Here is a 25,264-nt window from a genome sequence, read left to right on the forward strand (position 1 = left end):
AACAAAAACTTCCTCCAGGTGCTGTTGGAACAAACACATTGTTTTGAATTGAATTGTCCATCAGCAATTTCTGCATAAGAAATTTGTTGTACAAAGGCCAGAGGAATAAAAGTTAAGATACTAGTTTTTAAAAAATCCAAGAAATGCTTATTGTTTCATATTTTCCCAATTGTGATGTTACTTTGGGAGCAAACTGGTTGCCTTCAATACTGATTATGCTTTAAGGGCTTCCTCTCCTCTTCTCTCATTTCCACCCACTATTAATGCTTCAGTGAACRCTGAAACTTTAAAAGTACCAGTGCTCAAAGATAGTATGTTGCTCTCAGAACTGCAAACAGACAGAATTCTTACATTTCTTTCATACACAGTCATTACAACATATTGAGTTCTTGCATGCAAATTAACTCTGAAGGGGCAATAGTAATTAACTAAATGGCCTCTCATATTGTATGGGTCCATTCAACGAATACTTGAATGATTGACCTGACCTCTTGCAGTTTACGCAGTACAACAGTTAGACAAAGTCATAACTTAATCCTAGTCTAATTTCTTCAAATGAATTTTATACGTGCAATTTTAATGAATTTTAAGTAGGTAGGCAATGTGAAAGGCAAGCTCCTTATTTAAAGTTGCTCAATCCCAAGAAGACTGTAAGATGAAAAATTTCCTAAGGAACTCAGTCTAACTCATTTTAATTCTAAGTAGTAGATTTCATAATAGATTACATAGATTACAGTGAACTTTTGATTATTCAGGGTGAAGAGAAGAAACTAAATACATGGATAATATGCACATATATGTAAAATGGAGTATTAGAACATACATAYGAATTTGCCAAGAAGTCTGTGATACTGCTGACTGTGGAGCAAGTCGTCTATACCCACAGCCAGTCCGTTATGTTGAATTTTGCATTCAGTAAGTGCTGTGAGCCGGGTGATATACAAATGAYGTAGCACACGGATGCAATATTTGCTCTCAGTGCAAAACTGAAAGTTGACAGGTGAGAGAAGATTGTTTTAAGAGTAAGCTACATTAGAGGTACTATTTTTTTCCTATTTTTGCTTTAGGTAACTGGATATAAAGCTCCAACTCTCAACCTGATAATCAATTCTTAGCTTTCTTTCTTAATGAGGTCTATCTTCAKCTAGGTACTTCTCCATATTTCTGATATATATGAACATCAGAACAAYTAAAAATAGGTCAAACAGAAATATTTCTCAGTTTTTCCCTATACATGCAACTCCAAAAGCACCAAAGAAATAGTATTTCTATGTAATCCTTAAGATCATTGTTGATTTAAGTCATGTTACTGTTGCCWTCTGTACTACTACATCAATCTCCATTCAATTTGTTTGAACAAATAATTAATGAGGTACTTCACTCAATGAACGTACACATTTATAACTACCAGGTTCATTCAAATTGGTGCTTTTTGTTTTCAGAAGCACTATTGCCATCTGGATTGTCCCGGGCAACCTTCTCTAGGTGACCCTGTTTGAGCAGGGGAGTTGGACTAGATGCTCTCCAAAGGTCCCTTCCAACCTCAACCATTCTGTAATTTTGTACCTCTAAAGTCAGAAGCCACAAGAAGGAAGCACAACTCACTTTTCCAATTTCCATATTCATTACCATAGTGTTGTATCTATGTAAGCTGTGTAAGTCTTTTTTAAGCTGATAAGACCTTCTCAGGTTTTTTTCCTCTACCCCTCCTTCCTGGGACTAGAAGAAAGTTAAATTATATTACATATTAAAATGTATGTTATGAAAAGTATGTCCTCATTTGCTCATTTTGTGCTCTCTGACTATTTCTCAGTTGATGTTTATTATACTCAGCTGATGAGTTCGGGCTTTTCAGTTTCCCAATCAGCATGGTTCTGTCCCAGGACGTTAGCAGCATTGATCAAGCTTGTTATTKATAAGCGTCTCTGCACACTCCTTCACTTTCAGTGCCCATCTCCTTTTCTACTGAGTCCACTATCTTGACTCTCAGTCCCAAGAACAGGAAAAAATTAGAGACTGGTCTGAATTTTTCTGAGAAGTTCAGCTCATCCACAACACCACATTTCTATAAGCATACAYCATCCTTTTTCAAGTTAATTTAAGACACCGATACTGGAACAGGTTGCCCAGAGATGTTGTGGAGTCTCCTTCTCYGGAGATATCCAAAACCCACCTGGATGTAACCCTGTCTAACATGCWCTAGGTGACCCTGCTTGAGCAGGGGGGTTGGACTAGATTGGTTGAGGTTAGAAGGGACCTCTGGAGATAATCTGTGATTCTGTGATTCTATACTTCTTATATCCAGATATGACTCCAGAATAAATGTAAAAACTGAAAGAAGAAAATAGGACATTTTGCAGACTCACATACAGATTAATACAATTTTCGTTCTCCAGCCCAYGTGAATCTTTCCCTTCTGAATAATTACCTTCTTTCYGGAAGAAATGTTCTGCTTTATTTCRTAGACTCTCAGCCAGACTGCATTTTTTTCCCCTGTGGAACAAACATAAATTTTTTCCCTCTAGTGGTATGCAGAATATTTGTTTACAGTTTTACTGCTATATGGTTTGAGGAATACCACAGCATAATCGCTGGAGAAGTGTGGTGGTATTCATATATTCACTATAGGGTGGAGGATTTCCTTATAATATGGGGGAAATTGCAAAAGAAAAGTTTTTACTGGATAAAACTCTACATACTGTACTTTAAATCTGATTTTCCAGTCTGATTGGTACAAGTTAAAATGCTATACATGTGTTTGGCTCTTTAAATCAGTATTTATATTCTCTCTCTCTTCTAGGTGGTTTATATCAGTAAATAACCACTTCCTTTACTTCTCTGCATTCATGCACAATCAGTGCCTATGCGATTTCATTTCCTATTGTTTCATTTCACTAGCAAACTATTTGCAGGCAACTTCAGGATTTCTTCCACTGGCACCTCCCAAGCATTCTAAGTTTAGCCTCTAAACACCATGTTTGCAATCACCTCTTCGGATCTTACCATCTCCAGCAGCCTTGAATCAGGTTATGTCTGGATGACAAAATTCCTGAATGCTGCAGGAAGTGTACTGATGATTAACACCATTTCCACTGACCCATACTGATAAAATGTCATATCATGACAGAAGCAACATGACATTATGAGGAGATGATCTTAGTGATCACTAGGACCCTATTCTACTCTTCATCTCTATCTATGTTGCAACTGGGAGACATGATTACAGCACGTATTCAAGCTTTAATCTAGCTCATTTGATACTGTTGGCAGTGTAGCTGTGGTAGCAGGATTCAGCCCACATCAGTTCATCTTCCTCACATACTCAGTATTTGTCACCTTCACTGCTATTGCTTGGTATCCCTAACACTAGATTAGGAGTAGTTTATGTATACTTGCATGTGCTCTACTCATAACTTCAGCTGAATGCTGACATTTCTTATGTTATAGAGATGATTAATCATACACTTTCATGGCAAAATTCTTGTTTTCTTTGACTGGAAAGAACATGTTTCACTACTTTAACTGTATTAGGTCAATTGTGGGTTATGAACAATGCTGGTAGCAGCTTGCTCCCCCCTTGACTGGGGAATGAGAAGTAGCTATTGTTACAATCTGCCAGTCAGCAGCAAGTCAACTGCAAGCTGCCTTTAATCTTCAGTTCCTGGAGGTGCGAGGGGAAAATGTTTACACCATGTTCACCATGTGCTTACAGCCTGATGGCACTCGGAGAGCAAAGAAGAAACTATTTTGTATCTCAGGCAGATCCTTTCTAGTAGAAGTGCTATACAGGCATCAAATTACTGTYCTAATCAGGAAGTCAAAAATAAAATCCAAGGCCATAATGGATTGAATCACTTGAGTTCAAACTGCACCTGAGTCATTCAGTTTTGTTGAACTCCAATAAAAACTTCTACCACACCAGAATCCAAACTGGTCCTGAACTGAAGTGGTCCTTTTTCTAATAAAAAGATACTGTCTTTAAAATATGTACATATATCCCATATTGTTGGTTGTCTSTGTTGATCAGAAATATCTGCGACAGTGTTGTTGTTAGTGTTAAGCAATGAATTGCAACTCTGACAGACCACAGCYGTCAAAGAGGCCAGAATCACAACCTACTCATATTTTGATAGTGTTCTTTTTGTTTCTTTGTTTTATATTTATTAATCCATTGCATGTTTTTCCTTTCTAGAGTCACTTTGCATGAGAAATGATTCGAGGTGCCTGTCAAACTCTTGCCAAAAAAACTCTACATGCATTGCTGGTGATAAAGACAATACCTGCCGTTGTGCAGACACATCAGCTGACACTATGGAGGAACCCTGCAATAAAGTCTATGATCCTTGCTCCTCAAACCCGTGTCTTCAAAATGCTACCTGTTTAAGCTCTGCTGGAGACTTCAGCTTTACTTGCGAGTGCCCTGCTGGGTACAATGGAACTACCTGTGAAATAGCCGTCAGTGTATGTGACACAAACCCTTGTGAACATGGAGGCACTTGCCAATATAGCCTGGCTGGCCCTACCTGCCTTTGTCACGCAGGCTACACAGGTATTCTCTGTGAAATGGATTTTGATGAATGCATTTCTGAACCATGCCACAACGGAGCAGTGTGCAGGGATGGAGTTGATGAATACTCCTGCTACTGTGTACCAGGATATCAAGGCAAACACTGTGACTTGGAAGTGAATGAATGTGTTTCGGATCCATGCCTGAATGGGGCTACATGTCTAAATCAGATAGGAAGGTATGACTGCATCTGCCCACTTGGGTACACAGGTAAGCAGTATCAAAAAACATCTTTTTCTTTCCATCATGGAGAACAACCACGCATAATGTTCCAAGATTTATTTTCCCCTCCCTTTTAATTGGTCATATTTTTATTACTGCATTGGCTGCAGCAGGGGGTGATGCATTATGGGTTATCACATCACTGAACTAGTGGTGCTAGATAGAGAAGGATTAAAGAAATCTCACATTTCCCAAAATCTACAGAGAAGTTCTGTGAAGATCAAGGTTAACTTTTCTCTTAAAAGAAACAGTCTGAAAACACATGCCATCAGAATGCTATACATAGGTTTTGTCTGAGGACCAAAATGTTTGACCRTGTTTTAAAGATTAGATCTACTTAGTCTTGCTTGATTTGCTAAACACAACAAACCGTGTTCTTAAACCGTTACATTTGCTTTCCAGGAGCATTTTCCTTTAGCCACGCACCGTGCTTTAAAAAGAAAAAGAGAGAGAGAGTGAGAGCGCACAAAACCCCCCACTTTTTTGAGGAAAGGTATCATGTTTGGAGATTTTGAAAATACCTGATTTAGACTTTCATCCTCTTCTATCAGCTTTCCTTTATTCACTATAGCTAATAGACCTCTTTCCTCTTCTACTTTGCTGAAACTTAAGGCAAAATAAGTTAATCTATCCTTTTTCGTCAACATTAGTTCTAAAAATGAATACACCTTTCTAGTATCATTGTGCTGATGTTTAAGCTATATAACCTACTGAGGCATATAACTCATGATTTCCCCTTTTACTATTCTTCTAAATGGTTCCTTGATCAACACTCTGACTGAATCCACAGGTTAATGTTCCTTCTTTTTGACATGGACTAAGCTTCTAAAATTGTTTTAGACACACTTTCTGGGGAGAAAAGAAGGAGGACTATTTCAGTAGGTTCTAGACACCTTAGAAAAGCAGCTCTTCCTCCTCTRTAGAGTACTGATTATTTCATACGAGATTGGGAGTTACAACTGGACATTCTGGGAGAATGGACATTTGTCTAGAATAGTGGTTAGTAGTTTATATAATCAAGAAGAGTTTACCCACATACCCCCTTTCTCATTCTTCAGGTTTTTAATTCAAAGTCGAGGACTTTTATAGTACCATAAAATTAACTTCCAGTTCAGTCTTGGTATCAGTGGGAACTACAAACTCAGATACAAAGACAGTGAGCACAGTATGAAAGCACAGAAAGATTGATTTTCAAGACCAGAATAGGGCGAAACAATCATGAACTAAGGAAAAAAGTGTATCCTGGTGATGGAGAAAAACAGATTACAGCCAAGCTTTTAGCTTTCCAGACAGAAACATGGACGTGAGAAGTTTGCCACTACATCTGCAAAACCCATCTCTCCACATGCACAGTGGCCACACATACTCTGAACTCACTGGTTAACCTATGTAAATATAACTTTTTGACTAATCATAACTCCTCTCCTCTGCCCTTTCCAGAAAYAGTATTCATTGAAACTAGGATGTCATACAAATTAAAAAGAAGGAAGAGTATTATCAGGTTTCTAAACTGCCCATTTTTGGATAATTCCATTTTGTATGGTCCCATTTTTAAGATGTGATATTTCTTGCCTACTTCCTTTCCTGGAGTAGACAGTTCCCCTCAGATTTCCAAACTCTCTTCAGGGACAGGACTGCAAGAGATAACATTAYCATCCCTCTATGGTGATAGCATTACTGAATCATTAAAAAAAGAAAAGAGAAGACATTTTAGTGACAGATTGGCATCAGGTTAAAAAATATGTATATAAATAAAAATTAGAGCAGAAAAATATTGGAAAAAAAACACCTACTGTTTCAACTGATGCATATGAGTAAGATATAAGACATATGGTTTAAAATCCCATCCCAAAAGCCCCACAAGGGAGGGGAAGACAGAGGTTAAAAAGCAGCTTTCCAGTGTCTTGACATAGCATTCAGCTGGAAGGCAGCCCTCAGTTAATATCCCTCATGAGCAAAGAGAATGTTATTTGAGGGAAGCTTGTGGCCTTCCTGCCATCCTGCTGCTGCCAGTGGGTGTCTGAGCCTAGGCCAAGCAATGGGAAAACTATGCAACTATGGGAGAGCCAAAGAGCAGAAGGAAAGAAAAACCTATTAACAGTCAGCATGGTTACTCTGAAATGATCAGACTCAACTCAGACCTCCTGTTGTAGTCAGGAAACTGTATTTGTTAAACCTGCAGTGTTAGTGAGTCCAGGACTGGATCTATAGAGTAAGAACTCAGATTGGAAGACAGAATGTGTACCTTAGAGACAAAGCAGAAGAAAATGTGATAAAATAAAGCTCAAACAAAAATAAATGAAGACTTAGGTCAACACAAGCTATTGGAGGAAACTCACTCTGCTGTAGTCACTTCACTTTCATCATAAAATTCTTCTGTTTTCCAGACTGGCACTCTTTGKCTGTGCCAAAAATTAAGCAGCATCACTCAAAGTGCTCTGCAATCAGGACAAGCAGAGTTAAGAATGAGAGAGTTGAGGAAGAAAGGAGTTTAAAATGTAAAGCAGAAGAGATTTCAGCATTTTGACATACTGCTCAGACACAGCTTCCAGCAGCAAAGCTAATAATAATAACTCTATAAAGAAGCAGCTGACTGTTCCTTCAGCAGTAAAATACCAGCTTTTAAAGGCTACTTAACCAAATGATTTATCAGAAGCATTTTTTTTTCTGTTATTTTCTGCACCTTGCTGTGAGTTGTGTTAAATGCACAAGCCAGAGGGATTACTAAATGAAAGCCCCAAGGTGTCCCCACTGGTAATAAAAATCCACATTTACTCTGTCAGGGGATCTTTCCAACCCTTATTATCCTGGCCTGACACCATGAGTTACTGTGGGAAGTCATCCAGCCTCATCTCATTTCCCTAAGATATTAAAAATGTTGTATCATTTGATATGTAGCAGAGAATGTACAGTAAATTTACAACAATAATGTTAACCAAATGCTTGAGTTACAGGCTTTGGTTGCTACTTGTTTCATAGACTATGACTGCTATTTTGTATGACTGGTATGCAGCACTTCTTAAAATAGCTGAGAAATGTCACACATAATTCTTACACAAATGGAAGAGGTTAGAAGGCACCAAGAGCCAAAGACTGGAGAATTTAGCATGAAACCTGCAGTTTACTATGCTAATGCTCTGCATGTGTGAAATTATTTACAAGACATGTGTCACACAGCTGTTAAATAATGAAACTCAATTGGTTTGTCAAAGTTTTGTTGGAATCCCTTAGGCAAATGCATTATTTTTCCATTGTGCTAATTGCACTTAATTCACCTCAACAGAGTATGATGTAAGAGCCTGCTAGTTACCCACAGTTAGTCACATTAATTACTTTGCTAGACACAGCTGAAGCCAGTCCTCCATTCCCAATGAACATTTTAGTATAAACTAGCAAGGGCACATAGCAGTTCAAAATGCCATTTTCAGAAGCATCAGCATGCCCTTTAGATAGGAAAAGTTTCAGTGACCGATGAAATAGGTTTAATGGGCAAGATTCATTCTTTGTGCAACACCTTTTATGACAATGTAACTAAAACTGAGATCAATTCTGTACAGTATTATCTGATGAAGTGAAACCTATCCTTTAGTTCTTGTGCAGTATTCTCATCAGTAATGTATATGCCATGCAAATACTTAGGAGTAGGTGCATCCTAAGTCTCAGGTAGTTAAATGAAAACTTCAGCAGACATTTGGGCACTCTGTTCTCAAATTACCAGCACAAAAAAAATACTGATCTCATGCTTTGCTTTGCACTCAGCCTCACTGTGCCTTTGTCTCCACCTCACATTACCTCCCTGCCCAGCAATGTGATAGAGCTACCTGCATTGATCCAGCATCAGAGAAGTGGTGCTCTGGCTGTACTCTCTCCTCTGAGATTTCTAGCCACAAGGCTATTATGTGAGAGGACACCAGCACTAGTGGCCACCTTTCAAAGGGTCTTCAGAAGAAATACTAGCTGAGGGCATCTACTCCAAAGTATACATATTGCAGTTCCTAACTTCTGGGCACTGAAACTTTTGATTGGATTCAACCCCATTGATTTCCTCTTATTATTTCAAGATATTGCAGTGTTACAAGATCTGATGAACTGTCTACCTGGAACCATTTCTGCCTTCTCATGCATACAGATAACTGGTAGTTAATACAGATCTGTGTGCAGGACTAATTCTCAYTCCAAGAAATGAACTCTCTCCCTCTAATTTGGGATTAATAATTTTTTTTGTATTATTCATAATTTTTCTATTTATTTTTGATGTAGGGAGACATATGAATTCTCTGCCTGCGCTTTTAAACCTGGTGACTAAAAAACAGCTGACACACTCCATCCAGATGATGGCACTTAAGATTAATGTATACAGATTGTAGAATGTCAGGACATTCTTTTGTTCCTGTCATTCTTGAGCTTAATGCTACAGACGCATAAGAGTGGAAGGGTTGACCTGGCTTACTGACTTCCAGTGGTATTAAGAACATGCAGATCCACCTAGAACTATACAGTATCTTTGACCAGAAGTTGACTTACTTTAGTATATATCTTTAGGTAGCCGGGTTTGAAAGTGTTGGCTTTCTCTTTTATCCTCAAATGCATTTACCTTTAATTGACTGGGGCTGTACAAAAAGCACACAGTACTACTTATTTAAAGAGCAAGCTGTATAAAAAAAATAATTCTAGTTCTTCGAAAGAACGACACAAGTTACAAATATTACTACACCCACATTCCCAGTCTTTCAGTTCAAACCACTTGTGTGGTTCAGTATATGCTGAAATACTCTGCTCTAAAACAGAATGGTTTTGCTCTTAATGGCTTAGTCCTACATAATATCTGTGGAAGGGATTGTTGGAGCTTTTTATTTTCTGGCATATGATATTTGGCGTATAGCATATTTATGACAGAATGTTAGACTGAGGTGCAAATATAAATCTAGTCTTTTCATCTCTTTCTTCACATATGAAAAAAAATCTGCTAGCAGATTCAATAAAGACTAGGAAGAAATTCCCCATTTGTATTGTGTATCGGCTAGATACATTGTAAAGGGAGAAGAGTTTTCTTCTGAGGCAACATTGCCGAAGGCACGTTACTGGGCTTGATAGATTAAAGACATGAACCAAAACAACGSTGTGTTCTCATGTTAATCATCAGGCTGTTCTCAGGCCTGTAGTTTTAAATTTGGTTGAACTGAGGATCAATTGAACAGGGCTTGTTTTGTCACATGATTTTTAGTGTTCACGGTAAGCTGTTAACAAGCTCTGGCAGATTTACGGTCACTACACATACTTCTGCAAACACATTGTTTACAATTACAGTGAATTCACAGGGCAATGACCACAGAGGGATTGCTCACTATATCTGGATATGATGTACATTACCATGAAACCATAAGAGCTCCTGCATTAGAGTCTCATGGAATCCTCCCACTGAAAGTAGTGGCTAAYTGAATCAATGAACCTCAAAGTGGAGGAACAGGACTGGTGATCTATTTTTTTTTWAATGCGTGGTTTCAAGATACTAAAAATCCATTCTCTAAAATTACAGTAAGAATATTTCTAACARCTAGAAAGTTGAGAGATCATAGTATATGAACTTTTACATTAAAGTACAATATAATTAAGAGATACTACCTTCAAGTTTTGTTTTGACATGTTAAGATATTTCCAAATAAAAATCTGTAACACAGATATTTATGAAGATGCTACAATCAAAACAGTCAAAATAAATTAGTAATCAAGTAACCGCACTGAGTATTAGCAGTCTYACTTTTGAGGGGRGAAAACAGTTCTTAATTTGAATGTRCACATTCCACAGTACTGCTTGGTAAAAGCAGTAAATGTAAGACTCAGAGGGGAGCACCTAATTGCAAACATAATACCAATAAATTGAAATGCATCTGTTCTCATCTTTTGACAGCCTGTCCAATCATCCTGTACTAAAATCCTTGTCTCTCCAAAGAAGGACCCTTGTCTGTGTTGTAGATTCCCTTTCGAATAGGAAATTCCCCTGAAAAATCTTTGYAATACTTCTACGACTTTAGTTAGCCAAATACGAGACAGTGCAGTCAACTTAATATTAATTTCATTATCATTTTCCATTTTAATCCATTTAGTGGCTGGTACTGCAGTTCACAAAATAAATTGACCCAGCAGGTGAGAGTTATATTTAAAAAATAATGGTTTATKACTCAAAATACTAAATAAGTGCATAAGCATACAAAATCCTGGAACACAYAGAACAGCAGCTGCAAAGCATTAACCAGCCAATATTCAGAGGAAAAGAAATGTAGATTTAACTTGCCAATTATCACAAGTAGCTGCAAACTAATATTAGAATTGATTTAATCTCATCAAAAATATCTGAAGAGCAGTTCCAAGATCCTGACTTGTTGCAAACATGGCATCATTAACTGGCCTCATTTACACATTGCTAAACTTTAAGAAACCTTAAGCAGTTAATTGGGACTCTGCCTGATATCTTAACTTTGAGAATTTTAACCGAGTTTAATTCAATTAATTGTGCTGCCTTAAATGGACTCTGCCAAGATCATTAAATGACTGTCACTTCTGTAATATATAAATATGRTAGTAGCATGGTTTGAATAACCTGAAAATTTGTTCACTCTGCTTCCATGATCAACCTAAGAAAGTTGGTATTATAGTCTATCTTAGCAATTAACGGTCATTTTGTTCTTTTGTAGAAAAAACTAGTCTTGCAGTGCACATTGAGGAAGAAGTTTCTTTTTAAAATAGGCARTTGCTTGGAAAAAAAGATTATGTGAATATTGCACTTAAAGTTTGGGGTTTGCTTTTTTTAATTTATTTTTATTATTTTTTTTTTATTATTATTTTGAAGGTACAAACTGTGAGCTGGACATGGATGAGTGTTTATCACAGCCTTGCCTAAATGGTGCAACCTGCCGTGATTCCTTGGGGAGCTTTACCTGCTCCTGCACACTTGGATTCCTTGGTGATCTCTGTGAAACCAACATTGATGAGTGTGTCAGTCAGCCCTGCCTCCATGGGGGACAGTGTACAGACGGTGTTAGTGGGTACGTATCCTGCAATAATGTGATGTGCTGGTAACTTTTCTATTTACAGACTGAACTTCTATGACAGCCTAAATTGTTAGATAGTTGATTTCATTTCAGACTGATTTCATTTCCTGATCCTGAACAGATTTCAGTTCAAATTTGGAAGGAATTAAAGACTGCAAGTCTGGTGTCAGAGTCAGCAAGACAAAAAAATGAATTATGGCAAAGATTAACTGAGAAGTAGATTTTTTGCATTTGTACTTTTACTTTTGAATATTTACGTGTTGTTTATCTAGCCCTGAGGAATTATCACTTAAAGATCAATTATTTTTCTAAAGTCCATCAAACTTTGCTTTGCRAGCAAGATGTGAAAGTGCATAAAATTGAATTTGCCAGCAACAGCTGTGCACACTTAAGAGACAGAAACATTAGAAGAGAAAGACAGAGCAAAACAGAAATAATAGTTACCATAGTAATAGACGCCATTAGGAAATGCGCCAGGTATTTTACAGGCACATGGGACAACAGCTCCTTGTTCAAAACAACCTGAAACCCATGAACAAAAGAGAGCAGGAAGGTGGAGCAGGGGGTGGGGGGAAGGGAGGATTGGAGAGGAAAACAAAAAAGAAGAGAGAGCACAAGAGATAGACAGATAGAGATATTGCAAAGCAACAGAAAAGTTTCTTYACCTAATGCTAACAGCTCTACTCAGAGATCTAAGGGCAGTCCAGGCAACCAGAACTCTGGCATTCATTCTTTGATAGTCACTTTGCATGCTCGGCACAAGATTCTAAAAAACAGAAAATAAATATGTATAAAGTGTATAAAGCCAACAGTTGATCAGTATATTGGTACAGGCATTGAGGTTGCCAGTGTGATCTATCCTGAATTGTTCAGTTTCCAGTTTTTAATAAAGCAGTTTTGAAGATAGTAACTCCACAAAAAAAATCAGTCAAAAAAGTCATGTCAGCAAGAGGCATGTGTGTCTTTAATTCAGAGGGGGACAGAGATCAYGTTCTAGGAATGGGCTTTTGTACAGTATTGGGACATTACACCAACCCTGTGGAATTTCTTTTCTGAAGTACTGAATGACTCTGAACAAAGCAATTGACTATTGTCCAATGCTGTTAAAGCATGCAGTGAGACTTCAGTGAGAGAAGGAGGTCACCTTGCGCCTGAACTAAAAGCATTCTAGCATGCCTGAGCAACAAGACAGACTTTACACTTCCCTGATTCACTTTTATAATTAACTAAGTCAACTGAATCCTCAGTCWCAGCCTGCCCCACAGAGCTCCAGGAGAATCACAGCAACAAGGAACATTTAAATATGCCAGAGAAAAAGGCACACAAGTGGGGCTTCACAGAATCATAGAATCAGTAAGGTTGGAAGGGACCTCTGGAGATCATCTAGTCCAACCCCCTTGCTCAAGCAGGGTCACCTAGAGTATGTTAGACAGGGTTGCATCCAAGTGGGCTTTGAATATCTCCAGGAAGGAGACTCCACAACCTCTCTGGGCAACCTGTTCCAGTGCTCCATCACTCTCACAGKGAAGAMATTCCCCYTCACGTTCAGGCAGAACTTCCTGTGSKTCARTTTCTGCCCATTGCCTCTTGTCCTGTCACACGGGACAACTGAAAAGAGTCTGTTCCCCTCCCCTTGACACGCTCCCTTCAGGTACTTATACACACTGATAAGATCCCCCGTCAGTCTTCTCTTCCCCACGCTGAAGAGGCCCAGCTCTCGCAGCCTTTCCTCATAGGGCAGATGCTCCAGCCCTCCGAYCATCTTTGTGGCCCTGCGCTGGACTCTCTCCAGCAGCTCCATGTCTCTYGTGTACTGGGGAGCCCAGACCTGGACACGGGACTCGAGATGAGGCCTCCCCAGGGCTGAGTAGAGGGGCAGGATCACCTCCCTCGACCTGCTGGCCACACTCGTCCTAACGCACCCCAGGAGACCATTGGCCTTCCTGGCCACAAGGGCACACTGCTGGCTCATGGTGAACTTGTCATCCACCAGCACTCCCAGGTCCTTCTCTGCAGAGCTGCTCTCCAGCAGGTCAGCCCCCAGCYTGTACTGGTRCCTGGGGTTATGAATATTCCTCACTGTTTCTTCATTCTATACCAAAGGGAGAAAAGGCAGACCAACTCTTTCTCCACAAAACTGAACACCACCACATTGAAGGCACCTTGAGGAAATACGTGAGAAAACAGCTAAAAAGGACTTCCATTTGAGAATATATTTTAGAATTAAAGTTATTTTACTAACTCACATCTTCCTAATTACATTTTACATACTAAAATSAAATGTTAGCTGACCTAATTCATCTCTGTTCTTGATTTAAGGATAATCCTTACACTAGTAATAAACTGATCTACCAGGAGTTTATGCTTGTATACACTTAAACAGTGCAAATAAAATGTCCATGCTTGCTGGTCTGTTAGACTGCCGTAATCAGTTGTCCTGTGATGTTCCCTTACATTCAACAGTTTACTTTTCCCTCTATATATTTACTCCAACTCTAAGATGCTGATATTAAAATCAGAAGTCTCRTGTTCAGCAAAATTCGCCATGAGTTCAATTGTACAATAACTAGTGTATTCTTTTAATATAAAGGAAGGCCATATAAGAATTAAATTCATTTTTGATTCCAATTATTATTAGGAAAAGATCCAGCTATGCATATTTAACACATACATTTTGCAGAGGCCTGTCTTTTCTTATGACATGTATAGCTTTAGGTGTTTAATTAGATCATGACAAGCATAAGAGTTGTGATATATCACAGTACAATTAGAAGGTCTTATGTATTTTGTAATAATTAGGTCACCTGAGAAAAAGCAGGCGTTATCTGCACATTGTTCATTATTTCAAATATTCATATTTATGTATATTAACTTGTTTACTTCTAACCCCACAATAATTGTATTACTATCAAAATAAAGTTAGTATTACTGTTATTATTAGAACTATGCAAGTAATCAGCATTTCTATATTGAAACCTAACAACAACAAAATAGGTTTTCAGAGAAAATCTCTCACAGAATTTCTTCCTTTCCATTTTGTGAATAATGTTAAGCCTACAAAAATTGTATTAGAAGTGACAGAAACAGTTTTCAAAAATAAAATTTTAATCACTTGCTTAGAAGAAATTAACTGTCAAAAACAATTTTGGTTCACAAGCAGTTCCCAGACAAAACCACATCTTTCAGGGGAAAGGCTCCTTGTCCATTCTAAATTTATGTAGTTTCTCTTAGAACACCAGATGGTGCTCTCAAGTCTGGACTCAATTGCACAAGCTGTTACCCAAAGCTAAACAAGAAGGCTGTGTAGATTTAGAAACTGAGCCAGATCACCTGACTTCTTGCTAAACACTGGCATTCTGTGTTGCAGGTATAGTTGCAACTGTACCAGTACTGGATTTACAGGCCTGCACTGCGAGACCCTAATTCCCTTATGTCAGTCACAACCATGCTACAATAATGCTACTTGTGAGGACAGCACTGACAATTATACGTGTCACTGTTGGCCAGGTAAGCTCTAAGTTCTYCTATAAACACACTCTTTGCTTTGGTAGTAAGATATGTCCTCATTCTTTGCTGATACAATAAAAGCTATAGACAATATAACATTAAAAATATTTTATGGGCTTGGTATTAGATAGGGTTCTGGCTCATGATGAGATGTGAAGCCCATGGGTAAGTCACTCATTTCTCCCATAAGGGATGATTTCCATGCATGGTAAAAGAAAAGGCCTTCTTCAGAGCAACTGCCAGTATAACTGAGTTAAGACAGGTGCCTGACTAGAAGTTGGGCTCCACCTCCTTCAGCCCATATGATATATGAACATCACTGCTGTTACCATCCCTTTTTTACTTTCCACTAACATGACATTTAAGTCAGCCTAAAAACTTAAGTTTTTGTGCAAAATAATGATTGACTATTTACAAATAAAATTAAACTAGGTGTGATATTGGGAAACTGGTTTCCTTCATGTTATCAATGCAAGTTCTTCTGTCTTGCAAGATCGGATGAAAATACCCTGGGCTCTGTTCTCCTATACTAGCAATGCTTGCATATCTGAGTTCAGGAAAGTTCTCGTACATCCCCATCATGGACACAGACACTGTGTTTTTAGGGGACTTTGTGAACCTTTCAGCATGCAGACCAATTAGAAGCCCAATGAGTTTGATGTCTGTAGTGGGGATGCAGAAACACAGTGCCCTTTTAAGGGTAATTATTACAGTATGGTTGGAACACAATAGTATAAGTGCTTTAGAAACAGAAAGATTAGGCAGAATGCTTAGCACTTCTCAGGAACTTGGAGAKTTTTGTGGCACTTTGAACTCAGGCAGATAAAGCGCTTCACAGACATCAACAAATTTACACTGCCCTACACCTCTTTCTTGGGGGGAAGGGGGCATTGCAAAGGTAAGGAGAACTGAGAGCATATCTACACCATACAATGCAGTGCCTTGTTATCCACACAGCTCTCCACACTACTTGCTAATAAAAGTCAAGCTCTGTATAGCACAGACAAGACTGCCTAGCCCAGGAAGAAAAGCAGGCAGAATAACAGCATCTAGCTACTTAGAAAGAGTGTTGCAATAAAACACTCGCACTTTTAAGTAATAGAAGGTGTCCAGTAGGTGTTTTAGCACATGATAGAATTTCAAACCAAATTTATCTAATATTCACAATAATATTTTCAGATCTAGTATGAATTGACAGTACATCAATTAAACACCTTCTTCTATTTTCTGTTCATAGGATATACAGGTTCGCACTGTGAAAATGACATAAGTGAGTGCAGCAGTAATCCATGCCTCCCAGAGAGTGAATGTGTAGAGCTGTCTTGGGCTAACTGGTATGGAAGCATTCCAGGACTGCCATCAGTGTTCAGCTATGACAAGGCAGAGGGCTATATTTGTAGCTGTAAACCTGGATTTGCAGGTAAGATTATTGTGATAAAATCTTAAGAAATAGTATGCTATAGTATTTTATTGTTTAGGGCTACTATAAATAAAATCTTTAGAAAAAAAAATGTGTATATTAAGGCGTCATAGTGCAAAGGGTCCCTCTGGTGGTCATAATACATATGTTTCAATAGAAATTTTTACTAAATGAGTTTATCCTCCAAGTTATGAAACTAGTAAGATACCAGCAGACTCCAGACATGACACCTAAGCCAATCCAGTCAGAAAGAGAGCTCGTGTCTCTTCTACAGCTTAGTCTGTAGAACTTTGTTATTCATAATCACATTTACTAGAATTATACCATAAGTTTCTATTAGCAGTTGTTTTATCATGTGTTTGCACTGAGCACAGGTATTATACTACATAAATGGAAAAAAAAACAATAATAAGAAAGCATTTTCATTAATCCAATGTGGAATAATATTACCAACCTCAGTATTTCTATCAGTATTTCTATCTCTACATTCCTCATTTAATTCTGCATAGCAGCATCTGRGGATTGGCAGAACATATCTTCACAAAGAGTTTAATGAGACTTTTTTTGAGAGATTTGACAGTGTACTATATTGGTAACATTTAACAGCTTAAAGGAAAGGTACGTTGTGTGCAWAGCTGTATTCTTACAAAAAACCATCACAAAACACTATCAATATTACAGGTAGTCATCATTATAAGGAAAAAAGTTGTACTGAGATTTGTATTACTTAACACAGTCTATACTATTTAGCACAGTCAATAAGAAGTTAGTTTTGGATTGTATGGTTCTGGGTCTATAATCTTTTTCTATCAATTCCATTCTCTTGTTCATTCTAAAGGAAAAAAAATAGCTGGAAGAATGTAACTCATCTTCAGTTTCTTATTCCACTCATCACCTGAGTGGCTTCTAAACTTMCTTGTGTCTGCTAGTAATTTCTATGACTGATTTCTTCAACTAGCAGGTATAAACATAGAGAAAGATCAAAGTTTTCCCTCTAAACTCCCAATTAATTTTTCCTCATGCTGGCAGAGAGGCTTGTTTACTCTTGTTCCATCCTTTCCCCTTAACTGCCCTTCGCTATCCTGTCACTAAGTGTTGCTGTTGTACTTCTGTTCTACTTGAGAGTATAACATGAGGCTTCCACTGAGACTTGTTAAATGCTTCAGTCTGTCCTAAGCACCCTTACCTCTGCAGATTCCTCTTCAAATTCCATTTCTTACTTTTTGCTTCCTTCCAGTAATGTCCAAACTTCAGGCTTCTCTTCCTGATCTTAAAAATTCCTATGCTTTATAAAACAATACAGAAGGATTTTCCTTTTTCAGTCGTTGTCCTTCTTTATCCTCCCACTTCCTACACCTATTGCTTTCACCTGTCTTGTTTGCCAGATTGGGGCTGTGATTCCTCTGGCTTTATCCCCATGGAGGACTATCTTACTCCCCAGGGAATTTATTTTTGGGGATCACACACAGTCAGGCTCTTGTCAGTTTAGAAAAGAGAATCAGAATCGATTAAATCTATTAATCTGTTAATTTTAAATCTACTTTCAATGGACAGGATCTTAAATCAAAACACAGGAATCTCCAGAGATTGCGTGATTGACAGAAGTCTTGAAGAACCTGAAGTTCCCACTGACCTCATATGCAAATAAGAACATTACATTTTTTTTCAAAAAAGATCTTTATGTAAGTTTAGTCACTGAAATACCTATTGGATGTTACACATACATTTAATTAGAAAAAACAAAATTACTGTTATTCTGTGTGCTCACAGAGTGAAAGGCAAGAAGAACAAAATATTTACCAGGGGTGGTTGTGAAATGCCTTTTAGTAAAATGCTGCAAATTAATGGTAAATCTAGGTTAATCTTGTCAGTTTATCCACTGCCTCCATTTTTCAGCACAGCCTGAATTTAAAGACATTTTCTTGCTGGCCTGGGTGAGATACAAGGAAGACAAGTAACTTATGTATATACAGAAGAAACAGTAGTGTTGCTCAGACTGGAACCTAGCATCCCTGGGGACCCTAGATTTTGCTCTATCAGCTACAGAAAAAATGACTGCTGGAGTTTGAGCTAATGCTGTGAGACTGCTTTGCATAGGTATAACAGATCTGCTAAAGCTCAGGAATTCAGCAATGCCTACAGATACAATACAGCTAACCTCCCTAGTAGCTTTAGTAATCCTGAGTCTTTCTCTCTGGCTTGTCTCCTTCCCCCAGGTAGTTTTGAAATGTAAAGTGCTCAAAATGAGCCCCCACTTCCTTATATGCCAGAAGCCTATAAGGAATGGAAACATTCACTTCTGATGGTGATAAATCATTTCTCTAATTACAGCTAGATTCATAACATATAAACCACATGCTTTAATGGGAATTAAGGAAGACTTAGGATTAGTCTGTAGCAGTAGTATGATTCAGACTACAGATGAATCCCTGATCAGGATAACCCGGTATAGTACATGCTTATCTAATTTATATGAACTAACAGTCAGCTGCCCTTCAACAAGTCAAATCCTTTTATCTGTGTATCTGTACAACTCACTTACAACCGAAGGYCTACATTTCTGGTGCTGAAGGTCAGTTCTTCTAACTTCATCACCTGAATATTTTAATGTGCTTTATGTACCATGTATAAAACCTCAGATTCCTACTGAAACAGGACAAAGATTTTCTTTAATAAAGCATATTCAGTATTTTATTAAACCTCTTGTCTCACTAAAACAGTTACAGAACAATGATCATTTATAGCCATATTTCACTGTTCAGGGAAATGGGAAGAAATAATAATCAACACACATCCTGTACTGTGGGGGCCTGATCCAAAAGCCATTGAAATCAATGGAAAGATGTCATTAAATTTGAGGGCAATTGCCAATTTTATAATAAGTATAAAAAGGCTTCTCTGAAATCACTGGATAATATTCAAACAAGTTACTGTATTTCAACTGAAAACTTGAGAATACCTACTTTTCAGACTACAGATTTTAGTCCCAAGGGCAGGAGATGGTGGAAACTAAATATATGCCCATGACAGGATGAAATATTGACTCTTCCAACTTGGAGAAAGGAATAAATATTATCTGGCAGTATCTTATTATAGGTGTTGGTGTTCAGGCGAATTGAAAAGTAATCAGTAATCTTACTAAAAGCCTTTGAAGGAACAAAACTATCACATTTGTTAAACTCAAAACCATCAAAGTGGCTTTACAACCAAAGTAATTTTCACAATTCCTTTCGTAAAAAAGTTTTTTAAAAATTCTTAGTCTGGGGAATTTATCTCAGCTAGGAATTTCTGAAACCGTTAGATAGTTGCCTATCCCAGATCCAAGACAGAAAATTGCTGGAGCTTCACCACCTCCTTTTTAAGTCAGAGGGTCTGGGGATACTCAAATTTCAAGAGGTCTCAGGACTTTTGCAAGCCCTCAGTTGTTGATATTACCTTGATCCATTGGCTCCCTCACACAAAAGTACCTAGGCTTTCTTTAAAGGATTTGAGATTTGGYACCTTTACTAAAGGCAATAAAAATTATAAAATGTTGTCCTTTCAAATCATGGACATATTGTATTGCTCTAGGATTGCACTTTTAAGAACGTCTTTAGTCGAAAGGTTAAACGTTTCACTTTCCTTCATGAAAAAATGTGGAAAAGGAGGAAACCAGAGCTATGGCTATGTTAGTGATTCATTTCACCAGGTTGTGATGAACTTAACACCATACTCAATTTAAAGTGCCTCTGAACTTTCAAGGTCTATCAAGCTGACACATTCTCGCATTGAACTGAGCCCAGGGAGGAGTGAGTGTGCAAGGGAGTCAGGTTCTGCTCCTTGGGCCTCTAATATCTATTACCATCTACTACCATCTRTTATAGACGGTGCCAACACAAGTGAGACAGTGCCACTAGCAAGGAAGATCATCCATTTTACTTCAGTACAATGGGTGCAGAGCAAAGTCTACTAATTTATTTGTTGACAGAGCATCTGCTGCCTAGTGACATGCAAATGAGCACTGACTGCTGAGGACCTTACCATTTATGGTGTCTTATTTTCCATCATTTGCCAGTTGTGCCACAAGCACTGTTGCTTGCTTTGGCATGATGAATTCCTGGGAGGTTTTTTGGGTCTTTTTGTTCATTTGTCTTGTTTTCCATTTTTCCCTTTTAAATCTTCTTGGCCCTTTTCCCGGTCTGTTGGAGTGCTGCAAGTGAAGATAATGTGATCAGACTGGTGTTGTATGTGTATTCAATTCTTGGCATATGTATGAAGAAACTGGCTCCTGGAGCCAGAAGATGAGGCAGATAAATGGCCAGTATGAGAGAACACTAACTAAAGAAGATCTCAATCCAGATACTGAATGGTGAACATCAAAGGGACGAGGGCTTAAATCTGATTCATTTGGACTGTCATTCTAAACTCARGTTAGTGTGAAAGAAACACAGAAGCACATGGGGTATCAGGCTGCCATTTCTTTGCCTGTCTTTAGATGTTGGCATAAGCTATATTGCCTCAGCAGAGACACTGCGTAGACTGTCTCAGCCAACCTTACTCCTCTCCCCTGGCATTCTTTCTGTGTCTGACAATATTATATAACCTAAATATTATTTATGGAAAATAGGTAGGGTACTAGGTACATTATCACTAACTAACTTGGAAGCTCACGGTACAAATATATATTTTTGATTTCTTAATTATTTTATTATTTTAACACCCTTCTTAACCATCAGTGCCTATACAATGATCACAAAATAGCTGGCCATCATAGACATRTAGACATATAGAGCAATGTGATTCTTACAAATATCAAACTAAGTGGATTAATAACAGAGTTCTCATCGTCTCCCCAAACTCCAACTTTTTTTTTAATTCTTCATCTGCCATTCAGCTGTTCATACCACAGTAGTCAATCATTCCTCCGTCACACCAGGTTTATCCACTTCATTTCATGGCCCATCATCACCACTTATCTCAGTTCTGAAGCCTTAGAAGAAGTGAATATTCAAAGAACATTCACTCACKTTCCTTTCCTATGCCAAAAGAAAGGATCAAGAGAAAAAAGGAGAAATCAAGATATCTTTAAATTTCAGGGAGGCAAAAGGAGAGAGAAGCTGGACTGGCTTGAGCTGATGTTTTTTTTCTGCTCTCTTCCCAACATYCTTTGTGGAAGTAATAACAGATGATCCCTCCTAACACCAAATTCCTAAAGGTCCTAAGGGAAAAGAGAAGGTCTTTTTTGATTCCTGCAACAACTAATCGTCTCTAAGTAGGCTTTTCCACTGATCAGGAATGAAAACCSAGGGCCGCAGTTTCTCTCAGTCTTTGTAAAGGTCAAAAAAAATGCACCTTTACAGTTAGCCAAAGTTAATAACACTACAGGCAGATCAGAGACCCATCCATATTATAATCAGTATGTCTGCTTTGCCAGATTGACTTTACTTCTCGTCAGACAAAGAAACAACCTAGGAGTTAAAGATGGTACTTTACTGAAGTGATTGTGAGAATGGCTCAGCAGGGAGTTTGACAAAGAAGCCARTAAGCAAGTCAGCAAGAATGACTGCTGAGGAGGCTTATGAGTGTGCCACTATGCATCTTTTAGAAGACTAGTAGTAGTGTAGGTAATGGCAACACCTAGTTGTTCCAGGATGAGAAAGGAAAGCAGCTCTGCAGAGAAGGACCTGGGAGTGCTGGTGGATGACARGTTSASCATGAGCCAGCAGTGTGCCCTTGTGGCCAGGAAGGCCAATGGTCTCCTGGGSTGCRTTAGGACGMGTGTGGCCAGCAGGTCGAGGGAGGTGATMCTSCCCCTCTACTCAGCCCTGGGGAGGCCTCATCTCGAGTCCCGTGTCCAGGTCTGGGCTCCCCAGTACACRAGAGACATGGAGCTGCTGGAGAGAGTCCAGCGCAGGGCCACAAAGATGRTCGGAGGGCTGGAGCATCTGCCCTATGAGGAAAGGCTGCGAGAGCTGGGCCTCTTCAGCGTGGGGAAGAGAAGACTGAYGGGGGATCTTATCAGTGTGTAYAAGTACCTGAAGGGAGCGTGTCAAGGGGAGGGGAACAGACTCTTTTCAGTTGTCCYGTGTGACAGGACAAGAGGCARTGGGCAGAAACTGACCCACAGGAAGTTCTGCCTGAACGTGAGGGGGAATTTCTTCACTGTGAGAGTGATGGAGCACTGGAACAGGTTGCCCAGAGAGGTTGTGGAGTCTCCTTCCTGGAGATATTCAAAGCCCACTTGGATGCAACCCTGTCTAACATACTCTAGGTGACCCTGCTTTAGCGGGGAGGTTTGGACTAGATGATCTCCAGAGGTCCCTTCCAACCTTACTGATTMTATGGTTCTATGGTTCTATGTTGAGAAAGTGGATTCTGCAGAATAAATTCATGATCTTGTCTTCTTCCCAAGTTAGGAAGGCATCAAGAGCACCTCTTATTGATAGGACACAGGCTGCTGTGGCAGGTAGTGCAAGCACTCAAATTCAAAATTATTGTTAGCTAATGATGCCTCCACATACAAGCAAAGGTTCAAGAAGGAAAACGCTGCTATTATCAAACACCCATCCAGGGTTAGCTGGTCTAAGGAGAAATTCCAAATACTACTTACAAATTAAGTACAACACATATTAAACATCATAAACAGAGTTAAGGCTTGATGTACAGGCTTCTTACTATTCTGGAATTGTAAAGAGGCTGTAAAGTGAATGCAAACCTACATTTTCCACCCTAAATGTAGATAAAAAGGTTAAGGTCCAATATAAGCATAGCAGAAGGTTGCCCCACTGCCTCTGCTTTTCATATGAGGAGGTCACATTACTTTACAAACAGTGGAATCTCACATCAATCCACTGAGAATGTGTCTATACATAATTATCAGATCCAGTGTATTTGATATGCTATAAGTTGAGACTGAAATAGTTTTAGATCCTAGATACAAAACGTGAAGCTCTGCAGAGCACTTTTAATGAAATAAAATTCAGCTTTGTTAAAAGCTTCCGTATTATTCCTGTTCTACAAGGAAACTTTTTGATGAAAAAGCAAGTATCTTTACTGGCAATGAAGATCTATGTTAGAATTACGTAAAAGCTGAACTGTGATGATTAAGAAAGGAGCTCTGGAACTTTTCAAGACAGCACTTTACGGAATTAGTCCCTTGACTTGACAATTGGTTTGCAATTCTGAAAATGRCATTGAGGGTCCTGATATAACTGTGCATGTTTTTTCATTGGAAATACATATTACAGAAGAAGTATCTCTCCCCTTCTTGTTGCAATTTGCACTGGAAACTCAATTAGCTCACAGCCATCACATCACATTCACCACCAAAAGAATGCACAAATATCAATGTTCATTTTTGTATGAGTTAAAAATGCAGGAGATATTAAAACTCTAGGAAGGTTCTCCCAGTGTTATTTTCAGAAKATCTACTGAGTTCTACTCTTTAAAATTTCATAGCTGACCCATCATTACTATGATCTATTTTGTCTAGTTACATCGCTATGTTAAGTTGTATAATGTAGTCTGATGTGATTGACAGAGCCTGCAAGCAGAGGGTATTCTGAATCTGGCACATCTCTCTGTGTTAAACATTGTTGCACATAAACACCTTTCAACATGGCAGGCTTGTTCCCTTGAAGGGGAGAAGGATGGGAGGAGGSGATGAATGGCTTCTCAGCCGTAAGCTCCCAGATCTTGTATCATACAGATAAGTAATGTCCTTAGATTTAAGAAATCCCTAAGTCCATTACTTGGCGAAAAGTGTTCTAAAAGAAAGATAATTGTACATTATTTAGCAGTATGAAGAATGCTTTTCAAGCATGTATTTTTTTTTCCAAATACACTTCCTCTTTTCTTTCCTGATTCCCACTCCTAGTTGGTCATTCCTACTAGGAATACATTCCACATGACTGCTTCCAGTTAAAATACTACAAATTTCCAAATTTTCCCTCTGGGGCTTTCTTTAAGCCCTTCTTYCTACTAACCTTTTTTTATTTCTTTCTGAATACTAGGAATAAACCTTTCCTATCCTTTTGAATTGGTATACCTCAGATATTTCCATTTTTTACATTCTAATTTTGCTACCTCTTGGCTGAGTCTGTGAATCCAGTTAGTTCCATCTTTCCCTGTAAAGCAGTCTATACCCTTTTCATTTCTTGTTTCCACTTGCTCCAGTTTATCATTGTGTTATGCAACTAGAACTTAACATAGGACTCATGTTGTGACCTTCCTGTTATTAAAAAACCAGTGATCATCTTTTCCCTAATATAAACATAAAGAGCTGTGTATCTTTTGGCTTATATATATGCTAATGTCAGGTCTGCATGTCTGTTGTATTGGCACTACAGATTATCYTATATGTTTTCTAAAGAAAGGTGTTTCTTGTACATACACATACAAAAATATATTGGATATACACATATACACAAAGCTAACCACTAATTAACTTACAATGTTAAATTGTGGTCTRTGGTATAATCATGCACAAACCTTGGTGAAATTAAAGGTATTGCACATACT

The 25,264-nt window shown here is 38.4% G+C and overlaps 1 protein-coding gene across 1 annotated transcript in view; it reads left to right on the forward strand.

Annotated features, from left to right (window-relative positions):
* CRB1 (crumbs cell polarity complex component 1) overlaps positions 1–25,264 on the forward strand; it is a 116,709-nt gene that overhangs the window by 34,965 nt on the left and 56,480 nt on the right. The window contains exons 2-5 of the mRNA XM_085312955.1: positions 4,193–4,777; positions 11,637–11,832; positions 15,206–15,345; positions 16,583–16,765. Of these exons, the coding sequence (XP_085169081.1) occupies positions 4,193–4,777; positions 11,637–11,832; positions 15,206–15,345; positions 16,583–16,765 (1,104 nt within the window). The remainder of the gene's footprint in view (positions 1–4,192; positions 4,778–11,636; positions 11,833–15,205; positions 15,346–16,582; positions 16,766–25,264) is intronic.

Source organism: Rhea americana, unplaced genomic scaffold (assembly GCF_003343005.1).
Source record: "Rhea americana isolate MKP2758 unplaced genomic scaffold, rheAme1 scaffold_371, whole genome shotgun sequence".
Classification (NCBI taxonomy): domain Eukaryota; kingdom Metazoa; phylum Chordata; class Aves; order Rheiformes; family Rheidae; genus Rhea; species Rhea americana.